A 13,505-nucleotide genomic window follows, 5' to 3' on the forward strand; every position below is an offset into this window, starting at 1 on the left:
CACTACATTACATGGCCTTTTAAAATTTCCTTCATCATCATAATGCCAATCATTTTTATTTATCTATTGTTTGCTTGTTTATCTGTCCTCTCCACTAAAATGCAAACCCCTCTAGGACAGGGATCTCCTCTGTCTTGTTCTTACTGGGTATTCTCAGTGTCTGGCAGAGTTCCTGGCACATAGTAGGTTAACTATCTGTGGAGTGAACGAACCAGTCAACAACTTGATAAGAAAAGAGGATGGTTCAGACAGAAGGAACAACTACATATGACATCACCTAATTGTTGAGGGTTCAAAATTGCTGGAGCACAGATATACGGAAATGAAATAATGGGAGAGAAGTCTGGGGTGCTAGGTTGGAGCCAGACAGTAGACAGCCCTGTACATCATGTAAAAGAAATATGGACTTTGTCCAATGAACAATTAAGATCTCCAGTGACTATTTTAAGCAACAGTGATCTAGTCAGGTTTGTGTTTTAGAAAGCCCATTCTGGTTGTGGTAAGGGAGATGGATTAACCTGTTAATTGAGCGGGACCTATAAATACGTCAAACGTAAACAATATCGGGAATGGGTAGGACGTATGAATACGTCATGGAAATATATGTTGTGCCCTGAGAGGAACAGCATATATTTTTTGTAATCTTTATAATTGTTTGTAAAATTTATAATTTTTTAATTCGATGTTTCCATTTTTTTGTTGGTATTCTTTTCTATTTTTTTTGTAATTTTTTATTTTCCTTTGTGCTTTATATATAAATAAATGAAAAAAATATATATAATTTATTTTAATTAAGTATAAATAAAAATAATAATAATAATATGAAATTACGTCCTCTGGGCATGATGTACTGACACGTCCTAGTGAAAGAGTACGCGCCCATTACAGGTTGCGTAATTAAAAAGGGAACTCCCCGGTTAATAGGTTAAAGGAAGACTACTGCAATAGTCTAGACCAGAGACAGGAAGGACCTCATTTTAGGCAATGAGTTTGGGGATGAAGAAGTGGAGTTAGTCCCAGAGTCTTTGAGAGGCAGAATCAACAAGGCCTGTGGTCGAACTGGCTGTTTAGGATGAGAGGTAAGGATTCAAAGTTGATTCTTAGGCTTCTGGCTGGAGCAATGAGTGTAGCTGGCAGGATGGGGAGCAAAGTTTAGGTGGGAAGATGATGGGTTGAGTAGGTATGTGTATTGAGTCTGTGGTGTTGTGAGACAAGCAAGTGGCATGTCCACTAGGAGGTTGGAAATACAGGTCTGGAGATGAGGAGGTAGAGCTGGGCCACTGCAGAGACATTGAAATCATGGACTTGTTCAGGCCAAGGAAGGGCAGACACTGAGAAGACAGCAGGGCTGTGTGGGCAGTGGGCAATGGGTGACATTGCGAAGACAGGGAAGGTGGTCCAAGGAACTGAAGAAAAACTGGGCCAGGAAGAAGACCTTGTGTACGGTGAGGACCTGGCCTCCCTGAGAGTACAGAAAAAGAATACACAAACCTTCACTTATTTTTCTGGAAAGAAGGATGAACCAGGAGTTTTGAGATTTGAGTTTTAGTCTCTATGATGAAATAGCTGTGACCTTTAAAAAATCGTTAAATCTTTCTGGGCCCCACTCACATCTCTAAAATACATCTGGCCAGGCAAACACTGAGTCATTGTTCTTTGCAGGATTATCATGGCCTCATATAAGATGTCCCTTGGTGCCATTTCTGGAACTGAAGTTTGGAGGTGAGAGAAGCCAGGGTCTGACTTGGCCTGGCATTTCTCAGTCGTCCCTCATTCTGCAGGACACAGGCGTACCAGCCACAGCCTATTCTTAAGAAGTGCTTACATTTTTGAATATATATATATATATATATATATATATATATATATATATATATATATTTTGTTTTTAAATTACAGTTGACATACAATCTTATACTAATTTCAGGTGTACAACCCCATAATTAGACATTTACTTACAAAGTGATCACCCCAATGAATCTAGTATCCACCATAATAGTTATTACAATATTATTAACTATAGTCCCTACGGTGTACTTGACATCCTTGTGACTATTCTGCAACTACAAATTTGTATTTCTAAACCTCTTCACCTTTTTCAGCCACCCCACTAACCCTTCTGGCAGCCATCAAAACATTCTCTGTATCTATGGGTCTGTTTCTGTTCTGCTTGTTCATTTATTTTGTTTTTTAGATCCCCACACATAAGTGAGATCATCTGGCATTTGTCTTTCTCTGTCTGACTTATTTCACTCAGCATATACCCTCTAGGCCCGTCCACGTTGTTGCAGATGACAAGATTTCCTTCTTTTCTATGGCCACATCATATTCCACTGTGTACATATGCACCACTTAGGATGTGCTGACAACATTTAACACAGTTCTTAATGGGAGGAAACCAAGAAGAGGAAGATTAGTTATTTGTTTTTTTGTTGTTGTTGTTCTTGTTTTTACTCTCTCAGCTTGTGAGACAGAAGGTCCAGTGAAAGAATCTACAGTCTTTTACAAAATATAAATATCAAGAAAATGAGCAAGAGGAAATCCATCAGAATAGGATGCAGGACTAACTGGTGGTCTCCTAGCTCATTCTTGTAAACATTCAATAAATGCTAGTCCCCTTCCAACTCACCCATGGAGTCCCTGTTCGCTGGTGCCTTTATATAATGCAAATGTGTAACCTTGAGAACCTTATCCTCTGGTAGTCTCTGACCTATGCCTCATCCATGAGGTTTATTTTTAAAGCACGTTTCAATTCGCTTCAAAGTATAAATAGACTTTCACATACCAGCTCCTGCCAACAGAGCGTAAGTCGTTTCTTATCTAAAGTGGTTTGGTTCAACGTCTTGGGCTTTTTTTCTGCCTCAGAGATAAAGGCACTGAAAGAGAAGAATAATAATTTTGAAACCTACTTAGTGACAATCCATTTATATTATATAATTCTAGAGATTTGCAAATATACTTCCTATAATACAATGATAAAGTTAATGAAGCCACAAAAACCAAGATTTTTTCATTTAGGATTAAGCAATGATGCACTAACTTTTCTAAGCAACAAAATGAGAATTTTTTCTTATCTGGGAAAAATGATACCCAGACTTCACTTGGGGAACAGATGCTGGTTTTTCCAGTCCGTATCTATTGTGACTGCTGTCCTAGTTCATAACAAAAAAAACCCACACAAAATAAAGCAGTTTTCCCATCACCTTGCAAATTTAACAAACACCAAAAGGGCCCTGAAAATTGTCTGCAAAGCAAATATCTTAGACTCGATATTTCGATGTGCCTTCACATCTTAAAAATTGTACAAAGGACTGAGTAGCAACATTTTGAGGGATAAAGTTAAAAATGTGTTCATTTGGAAAATGGTAATGATTCTGAACGCAGTTGAAGAAGAAATACACATGGCTTGGAAATATATATGACTTGGGAAAATGAGATATTGTCCTAATTAGCAATAACTTAAAGGCAATGCCATTTCCATCTTTAAAAAAAAAATGTGATAGTAGACAAGGTTGGTGAAGCTGTGGAGATATAACCACTTCCCTCCATGATTTTAGGAGCACGTAAATTGTTATAATGTTCAAGAGGTGATTTAATAGCACCAATCAACATTTAAATGTCTATATAATTTGATCCAAAAATTACACTATGCTTCTATCCTTCAACAATAACTGAAAATTTTTGTAAGAATGCATTTATGCAGTACTCTTTGCTGTGGCATTGTTTATAGGAGCAAATCAATGGTGACAACTTCAGCATCAGGGTCTGGCCTCTGACACGCATCATGGATTGAATATTGAGGATGGCTGTTATGTCCTGCTACAGAAAGATGCCAGTGATGCATTGTTGAGTGAGAAGGCAGCCTGCTGAACAAAGTGTGTGCTATCATCTGTGAAGAAGGACAATATTTTTGTAGATGTGTGTGTTGGCAAATGTACAGGAGGACAAATCCAACTCCTTTCTGGAGAGTGAGATTGGAGAAAGAATTGAGAAAATTTCTACTTTATACATCCCTGCATTTTCTTTTTCTGTAAGATGAGCATGTAGTGTTTCTATGATAAAAAAAGAAAAAAAGAAACAAAGGGGAAATCTAAGATGCCACATGCTCTAAGAGCTCCCCATGCTCTGCCTTTAGCAATTGGAGGCCTCATCCAAAACTCTCTTTAGGTGTATGCTCAAGTTACATTTTCTCTTAACTTTAAAAGCGTTATATTTTGTAGAGGGAGTCTTGTTTTTACACGTCTATCTTTCCTAGAGGCACTAGGAATTTCATTCCCCTCCCCTTCCCAGGATGGACCAGCACAGGGAGATATGGAGGACAGTTCTGACTTCTGATCTCTTTCCCTTCTTCACAGGGGGGGAAATTACTATTTCCCCATCAAAATCAGGGTAAATGACCACAGCACATGTTTCTGTTCATTTTTTTTCTTTCTGACCCAGCCAGCTGCTGGCTGTGGGCAGCCTTCTCACCCACGTGGCAAATGGGCTGTCCCTCCTCAGGGAAGCCTCAAAGACCAGCTGCTCAACCATGAATGAGTTTGGGGGACCAAGAAGCCCACCATGACCTCAGGTCCACGTTGCTTTCTCAAATCCAGGTTTACCAGATATAAAACTAACATTTTCATCTCCTTCCAACCCTCATGAATATTTTTTCAGTTGATTATGAAATTGAAAGGGGAATGATTATCATCCCAAGTAACCCCCAATACAGAAAGTTATTGAACTATTCATTTGCCACAGTTTCTAAAATTATGAGATCATGAAGCTTTTTAAAGATGCTTAAAAGAAGCCTTGGCCATTGTTGCTCAGCTGGCTGAACATCATCCTATGCGCCAAAAGGTTGCTGATTGATTCTTGGTCAGTGCACATACCGGGGTTGTGGGCTCCAGCCCCAGTAAGCAGGCATACAGGAGGCAGTCGATCATGTTTCTCTCTCACATCAATGTTTCTCTCTGCCCCCTTCTCTCTCGTCCCTCCCTTTCTCTCTGTCTAAAATCAATAAAAACTTTTTTTAAAAATACAGTTGTTTATTTAAAAAATAATGCTTAGCCAAAACTGGTTTGGACGCTCAGTGGATAGAGCGTCCGTCTGGGGACTGAAAGGTCCCAGGTTCGATTCCGGTAAAGGGCATTTACATTGGTTGTGGGCACATCCCCTGTGGGGGTGTGCAGGAGGCAGCTGGTCAATGTTTCTCTCTCGTCGATGTTTCTAGCTTTCTATCTCTCTCTCTTCCTCTCTGTAAAAAATCAATAAATATATTTTTAAAAAATAATACTTAAAAGGAATTGCAGGTGGCACTTAGCTCACAGCAAGAGTAGCACTGATATATATATTGCTTCTACTATGAAAAACAATAAAAAACTGAAAATAGCTGAGACCGGTTTGGCTCAGTGGATAGAGCATCGGCCTGCGGACTGAAAGGTCCCAGGTTCGATTCCGGTCAAGGGCATGTACCTTGGTTGCGGGCACATCCCCAGTAGGGGGTGTGCAAGAGGCAGCTGGTCGGTGTTTCTCTCTCATCGACGTTTCTAACTCTCTATCCCTCTCAATTCCTCTCTGTGTAAAATCAATAAAATATATATTAAAAAAAAAACTGAAAATAGAAAAAAAAAATCACTAAATACTTATTTTTTTCTTTCCTTTTCTTTTCTTTCTTTTTTTTTTTTTTTTTTTTTTAAGGTAAAAATGCTTGGGTAGTTGAGAGAATAGGAAAGCCAGAACTTATCAAACCGAATACCAGAATGTCGCTATCTCCTATCTATTCATTTTTGTCTTCCAGCAACTGAATAGCCATCCCTTTTCCATTATGACAGATTCTCATCTTTGCTCCACTCCTGACTTAATTTCAAGAGTTAGTCCAAGTGAGTCCTTGTGTGGTAGATAGATCTAACATGAACAGTAATAATAAATACTGTGTTAAGTCACTAAATTTGAGGGTAATTGGTTATTCAATAATAAGTAACTGATACCCTATTTTTGAATCTTTGTATTACTCATCTCTTGGAAAGAGTCATTAATTAGTTCCTATTAATGTGCTATATGATGAATTCTATTAAGTAATATTTAATAGAACTTATCCATTTCATTGTCAATATAATTGTTGAGTGTTTACCAAATGCAAAAAAAAAAAAAACCATGTTAGGCCCTACCACTGCTGGCATTTTTCTTTTTTTAATATATTTTTATTGATTTCAGAGAGGAAGCGAGAGGGAGAGAGAGAGAGAGAAACATCAATGATGAGAGAGAATCATTGATCGGCCACCTCCTAGATGCCCCCTAGGGGGATCGAGCCTGCAACTCAGGCATGTGCCCTTGACCTGAATTGAACCCGGGACCTTTCAGTCCATAGTCCTATGCTCTATCCACTGAGCCAAAACAGCTAGGGCGACCAGGGATCAAGCCCACAACTTTTTTGGTGTACAAGACAACGGGACAACACTCCAACTGACTGAGCCACCCTGCCAGGACACTGCTGGCATTTTTTCTTATTTCATAGAGTTTCAGCAGTAAGTCTTTTTTATCTTCTCTTTTCTTTCCCCCATTGCTTTAGGTTTTAGTTAATGTTTCAGGAAGCAACAGTAATCCCACTTGTGCCAGCTAAATTACTGAGCAAAATAAAGATGGATGGAAAATTCTGAAATTCCCATTTGAATGCATGCAAATGAACTACTTTCTAAGATAATTAAAAGCTGATTCCATATACGCTCAGTCCCCCCAAGCCAGCTGGTACCTGCTTTGACTGATGAAGTCATTGAGCACTGTCTTCATTTTCTCCTCTGGTGCTTCCTCTGAAATCTTGATCAATTCTTTCACTTCTTCTAAACTTTCTTCCTGAAAACAAACCACGGAGGTGGAGAAATGAGAGGTGAGAATGAGACACTGTAGTGGAGATATTGATTGTAACATCCCAGAAATAATATATAGCTATTTTTCTGTTTGTTTTAGAAATGAAGGAATCTGTTTTCTTGAATCTGAACTGGAAAGTACTACCACATGCTGACTCTTAATTTTCCTTTTCTTAACTGGATTTGGGCTGATCTTATAAGAAACTGTCTACCATGTTAGGGACTTAGGCTTTACAGTAGTTGAAACCAGGATCTATCAATTTTGTGGGATAACTGTCAATCCCCTGCTCTTTGGAGATTAGGAAAACAGCCTACCATAGGTCCTACATCAATAAGAAGCAGAGCAGGGATCTGAATTCAGATAGTTTCATTTCAAGTCCAGGGATTTTGCAAAATGCATTCTCATTCCTCTGGGTCCATGTTGTAAGAGGGCCATGTGTCCTCCAAATGCAACAACTTCAACTTATTTGTATTTAATCTGAGGTCAAGACCTTCCACTGGGTGGAAAAAAAAATCCTTTGGCCTCTAGGTTCCCAATGATCAAGTCCATGGCCTGTGAGTCACCTACCAGCAGGTCCGCCATTTTCTCCAGCATGTTGGACCAGTACAGCCTAAACGTCTGGTCGCCCCAGGAACTGATGAAGTAGACACAGGGCTTCTTGGCCTCAAATGGCAAGTAGTTGTAATTTCTGTGAAAACATATTAGGACGTAAGTTGACAATCAAGCATTTTCAGGCAATTCCAGACACAGATTCATGTTTTGTATGTTCTATGTGGGTTGGGCGAGGGGTGGTGACAAAACTATCAAAGTATTATTAATTTCATCCCTAGCCTATACTTGGGGACTCATGAACAATAAACAATGAACAAGTGGCATGTCTGAGGAGAGGAAGGTACTAACAGCTACTGCTATCAGATTCAGGGCAAAACTAGAAATGATCAACAGAGGGCAGAATTTATCAAGCAAGCCTTCTTCAAGGAGGAAGGTTTTAATATGAGAGAGGAAAGAAGGGAGGGAAATGGCCATTTTTCCTTTAATGTCTATAAGCTAGGCACTGTGTAAGGATTGCTTGAGATAACAGATATAAATGTATTTTGAAACTGCTAGAGAAATGTAAGAGGGTAATACTATCAATGAAGATAAAAGCATATGCCTCAAACTAAACTTCAGTATCGCATGGCTTCTCTGCCATCCATCCATCCATCTGTCCGTCCATCCATCCAATATTTATTATTACCAGGCATTAGTGCTAATGATGTAGGTGACTCACTTGGCTAAGAAGGGACAAGAAGGATGTCAAAGTACCTAGAAGGGGAAACGTAGCGCCAAAGAGAATTTTGAGGGGAACAATGGAGAATGCTTAAATGTGATGAGTAAAAGACAGTAAAAGGATGAGACTGCAGACAGGAAAGAAGGAACGAATTTGTAAATTTCAGTTCCCAAGAAGAGAAGGGATGGGAATGTAGGCAGGTGAGATGGGAGAAGCTGTAGCAAAATATTGAAAGTTTCCTCATGACAGCTATATTTGTAACTAGTTTTCCCCCAACCCTCCTGTAATTTTCCCCAAACCCCAGGTCTTCACAAAAAAGAAATGTGGAAGGAAGGTCAAAGCAAATGTCTTGAAATGGGTATGGTGTGACAGGTCAGCCTGTTTGGAGTGACATGTTTATGGAGGGGGAGGAGGGTGGGGGGCGCGCGCGCGCGCACAGGGGAAGGGGGAGAGAGATGTTTCTATCCCAAAAAGCTAAAGAGAACTTTAGCCTGAAGGAATGCATGATTGTTCTTTTTAGCTCTCCAACACAAATTTCTTTTGGAGATCATGCCCCATGGTCTGTTCTATAGAAAATAAACCAGCAGGTACCCATTCATAAGAGAAGCCAAATAAATTCTTGGCAGAAACTCAGGTTGCTATTACAGCCAGAATATAAAAAAAAATTAGAGAGGTTAGAACCAAACTACTTGTATGTCTTCTTAAAATTATCACACTGAGAATCCTGCAGCTGAATAGTTCCCTCTCAATGCTGTGCTTTGTTCCAAGGTTTCTTTGGTTTGGATTATTTTGTGCTAACAATGTGCAAGGCCTTTGTCTCTTTGGTTCCCAGGGTCCTCCTGTCTCCCTGGCTCTAGGTTTCTCAGGTAAATTACAGTGCAGATGGAGGACAGCAGATGGGAGGGCACCACGTTGCAGTGGAAAGAGAAGGCTGCCAGTTTGAATCGCTGCCCTGACACACGACCAGCCTTGTGACTTTGGTCAAGGGTAGGCCTGGAATCTGAGAATCAAATGATGACCCATCATTAGGTGTCTTTGCTCCAAACTCATTGCTGAGCTCCAGCCCAAAACATAAATTCATGCAAATGCATGTGCTTTGCAAAACTGGAAAGTCCAGAACAAACACTCTGTGACATCTTAAGTGTTATGCTTAACCATCCTTATAAGATGGTATTTTAATGAAGGCAACAGACAGATAAATTGTGTGGATGTATGTGCACATTTGTGTAGGGGCCTATTATAGACACAGGATCTTCCAATTTAGTCATTGACACCCTAGCATGCCACTATGTGGACAGAACCTCAATATAGTGACTGAGAAACATACAGAAAGCCCCCAAACACTAGCATGACTTATTTTGGTCTTCTCGAGCCAGCTGCCCAGACTAATGTAAGGTCCATCCATGGTTGCCTTTAGACCCTCATCTCCTCCCTAACCTTCCCACACTATATCCCCTGACATTGTCACCGATAGTCAACAATAGGCTAGTCCAACAAGGTGAGGTATGTTCTCACTACCTGGTCCCAGTGAAAGAATGCAAAATACTTTTGATTAGTTTCAGAGAAGAGCTTTAGATTCAGTTATAGGATCCACTAATTGATGTTCTGAGTTTTAAAAATGGACAGAGAAGCTATTACAGGACTGGGAATTTGGGGGTTCTTTATGGTGTGTGTAAAGGAGGATGGAGAGCCAAAAATGGCTTCCAGAGAGCCCAAAAAGGCCCCAAAGAAGATGGTCTATGAGGAAGGGGTAAGATGTTCCATGGGAGGGGGGAAGATGGCCCCATGAGAGGGACAGGATTTAGAAAACATGGGGCATGCTCAAAAGGCAGAGGACCACAATTAAGATTATTTTCACTTACTTCTTTCTACTTTTTTCCAAACACACTCTCTCCATTTCTTAAGCCCCTTCTCATTCTTTAGGAAGTCACCTTTTCTGTGACCTTCCCAACTCTTCACCTCCTCCCTAGGCAGAGTAGTCACCCTCCCCCTTCTCTGCTTCCATAACACTCTAGCCCAGTGTTTCCCAACCTTCTCTCATGATGAGAATCACCTGGTGGAGTTGTTAAAACACAGATTCCTGAATCCCAACTAAGAAGTGCTAAACTAGAATTTTTGGGAACATATAGGTAAAATTGTATACTTAACTAGTGCTCTAAGACAGATTTTATATACAGAGCACTAAGTTAGGTATGCAATTTTACCTATATGTTCTCAAAAATTCTAGTTTAGCACTTCTTAGTTGGGATTCAGGAATCTGTGTTTTAACAACTCCACCAGGTGATTCTCATCATGAGAGAAGGTTGGGAAACACTGCTCTAGCCCAACCCAGATATAGCAACTCCTTAACTCATTTGGAAACAGTTATGAGCATCTATATGTGCCAGGCACAGAGAGGAGCAAAAACACAGGGGAACAGTGCAGGCCCTGCCTCAGAGTGCTCAGTCTAACGAGGACACAGACAAGTGGACATGTCTTCATACGGTGTCATCAGTGCTTGGAGGAGGTGAGTGTCAAGTCCAAATCAGACCTGGGATTCAGGAAAGGGAACTTGGTCTTTGTCTTGAAGGTTAATGGGAGCCAGCAGTTCTGAAGAGGGGATTTGTTGCCTGGCAAAGGGAAGAGTGTGTTTGGAAAGATGAGAAGCAGCAGTTTGGGGAACTGCCAGGGCCATTGTGTAGCTGGAGAAAAAGTGGATTTTGGGAAGTGACTGAAGATGTTGGCAGAGAAGTAGATGGGTATTGAATAACCACATTATGGCCTCTGAAATTAATCCTGAAAGCCACCGGCTGCCCACGGATGATGCCAATTGGGGAGTCACTCGTTCAGATGGATAGTTTGGTAAGTTTCTTGAAGAACATTCAAGCCAGATAATATTTTTTAAATATTGCAGATGAAGATGCCAACTCCCCTAATTATGAAATGGCAACAGATATAAGAAATACTTAAGAACTAGAATTGACCATACTTTATTGTTGATTGGATGTGCGTATGAAGGACAAAGAGAATGACAATTTTGTGGTTAGAAGGACTCAGAGGATGGTAGGACCAGTCTATGAGATTGGAAAGATGATAAGAGAAGCAACGTTGTCTGCATAGACCATGAGCCTGGTGAATAACTATGGGAATTGGTTTGGATCTGTGCCAGGAATGAAGGCTGTCTGGGGAAGTAGATTGAATCCTGGTTCTCCTAATAGTGGTCAGTGAGCCATGGGTCTGTGCCCAGAGAAAGGGTCTAGATGGGAGAAGAGCAGAGGGTGAAGAGCTCTGGTGATGTGGTCCAATCTCCTTGCATGTAAACGAGAAGAGCAATGTGCTCTTGTGAGAGTCCCTGCTGATCATGAAGTATTTATTCACGGCACAAGGCTCAGAACACAGAGGTCTCTCACTATGTGTGGCTTTCCTTTATTCTCATCAATCCCTTGACTGGTGCTTGAACCACTTTCTTAAAAACTGAATTCTATAATTTTACTTCTCTTTGCATGTTGAGATTTTACATGGGTTCGAGATCAGTGAGAGTACGTGTAGGTGCCGGCTGTTTTCTGACCGTCTTTTCTGACAATCATTTTTTGAGTTTTTCAGTTGGACTGTGTCAAAGTAAAATAAGAAATGATGTATTTACTAATGCCACTAAATTGAGTTTGCATAATAGCACAGAACTCAAATGAATATAATAATTGTTAATGCGGTTTGGACTGAATTTTTAAATTCTGGCCTTCCTATCTGTTATGCATCAAAGTTCTAGAACAAAGAGAACTTCAGATTTGATCATAATAACCATCATCATTGCTCTGCCCTTAAGTGAGTTACCTGGATGCCATTTGGAGAGTTATTGACATGTAACTAAGGATTCAGGAGAGTGGCACTTACCATGCTGGCCTGACGTATGCTTGCTCCCATAACTGAGATTAACAATAATAATAATGTTTCTGGTTTTAGGGAAGAACTGAAACTAACAGTCCCAGAAATTGGTCAGACTCGCACTGTCAGAAACTGTTGCTTCCGCCATCTCCTACCTGTTTCCTTCTGTCACGAGTGGCTTCTCTGGGTGAGTGGTGGAGACCATCGGGATGGCAACCTCCTGAGCTGTGTCCCTTTCTCCTTGCAGCAGCGGGAGGGTGTCCTCCTCAGCTGATTCAGCTGACTTCTTCTTACTGCCGTGATGGGAGCCTCCATCAATCAAGTTCCCAAAATTACCTGCAGAGGCAGTAGCAAGGGGAGAGGGGCCAGGTGTCAGTCAAGAAGCAGAATCAGGCTGCTTGACATAAGGGATCCAAGTTCATGTCCTTCCAGGGGTAGGGAAATAAGATCTCAGTATGAAGGTGGGAAGAGCATGGTCAGACCAAAGAAATAAGACTGACAATGACAATGAGCCATCATTTATATCCATGTTATGTCTTCATTTGTAAAAACTACTTAAGTTACAAATTAACTGGATTCCATCTCCTTTTCTTCCTTTGAACAGAGATTTCCAGATGTGAATTAAGACCTTCTCTGATGGAAAATCCTTTCTTGCATAGTTTTTCTAGATGTGCATCAGCCCAGAAAGATTGCTGGGAGTTATAACCGCACCACTATATGCATGGCACTCTGCCTGCACTGATCCATTAGACCACATGTGTCAAACACAAGGCCCGCGGGCCAAATCCAGCCCGCCAGGCCTTGCAATGTGGCCCGCACCGCGCTGCCATCACTGCACTCCGCTGTCAGTTTATGACATTGTCAGTTTATGACTGTTCAGTAAACCATTCGGCCCACGATTTAGGCTGGATTTTAGATTTTGGCCCCTTCTCTGATTGAGTTCGACACCCCTACATTAGACCCTTGAAACAGCTCCATGAGAAGTTATCATTATTCCTATTTTATAGATGAAGAAACTGAGACTCAGAGAAATTAAGTGAACCTAGTATAATGGAGCCAGGTTTAGTAACCCAAATCTGTCTGAATCTAAACTGTACTTTTAATATGTTTTTTAAAGTATGAAAATAAATCTATCCCTTATGTAGAAACACAAGAGCAAACAAGGAATTATTATTTTCTCAAGAAAAGGTTGCATGGCCCATGTCATGTGCCAGGCACTTACCAATAGATACTTCAAAGCTAATGGGTTTATCTCCAATCTTCCGGTCAATCATAGTGGCTTCAAAAAATGCTCCAAAGAGTAAAAATTCCTCATATTTTTCTTGTACAATCTATAGAAAGAAAAAGTATATATGAGATAGGCCTGGTTTCTTATATTTTATCATTAGGAAGCTCATGCTAACCTGGTCCAGGGAAATTCATAGTCTCAGAGTCAGCCTGAAATGGCACATACATTCCCCACTAATCAGATAGGCAGGAACCAGGACCTGCAAATAGCACATCCAAATTCAGTCATTTATCTAGAATG

The 13,505-nt window shown here is 40.5% G+C and overlaps 1 protein-coding gene across 2 annotated transcripts in view; it reads right to left on the minus strand.

The window, feature by feature from the left end:
- The window catches only part of FER1L6 (fer-1 like family member 6), a 141,988-nt gene that overhangs the window by 60,148 nt on the left and 68,335 nt on the right, over positions 1 to 13,505 (minus strand). For both annotated transcript variants that reach the window (XM_084864814.1, XM_084864813.1), the window contains exons 12-16: positions 13,200 to 13,308; positions 12,133 to 12,313; positions 7,414 to 7,534; positions 6,731 to 6,831; positions 2,786 to 2,876 (exon numbers count right to left, since the gene is read on the minus strand). In XM_084864814.1, coding sequence (XP_084720940.1) covers positions 2,786 to 2,876; positions 6,731 to 6,831; positions 7,414 to 7,534; positions 12,133 to 12,313; positions 13,200 to 13,308 — 603 coding nt within the window. The remainder of the gene's footprint in view (positions 1 to 2,785; positions 2,877 to 6,730; positions 6,832 to 7,413; positions 7,535 to 12,132; positions 12,314 to 13,199; positions 13,309 to 13,505) is intronic.

Source organism: Pipistrellus hanaki, assembly GCF_964339955.1.
Source record: "Pipistrellus hanaki genome assembly, chromosome: 17".
NCBI classification, from domain to species: Eukaryota; Metazoa; Chordata; class Mammalia; order Chiroptera; family Vespertilionidae; genus Pipistrellus; species Pipistrellus hanaki.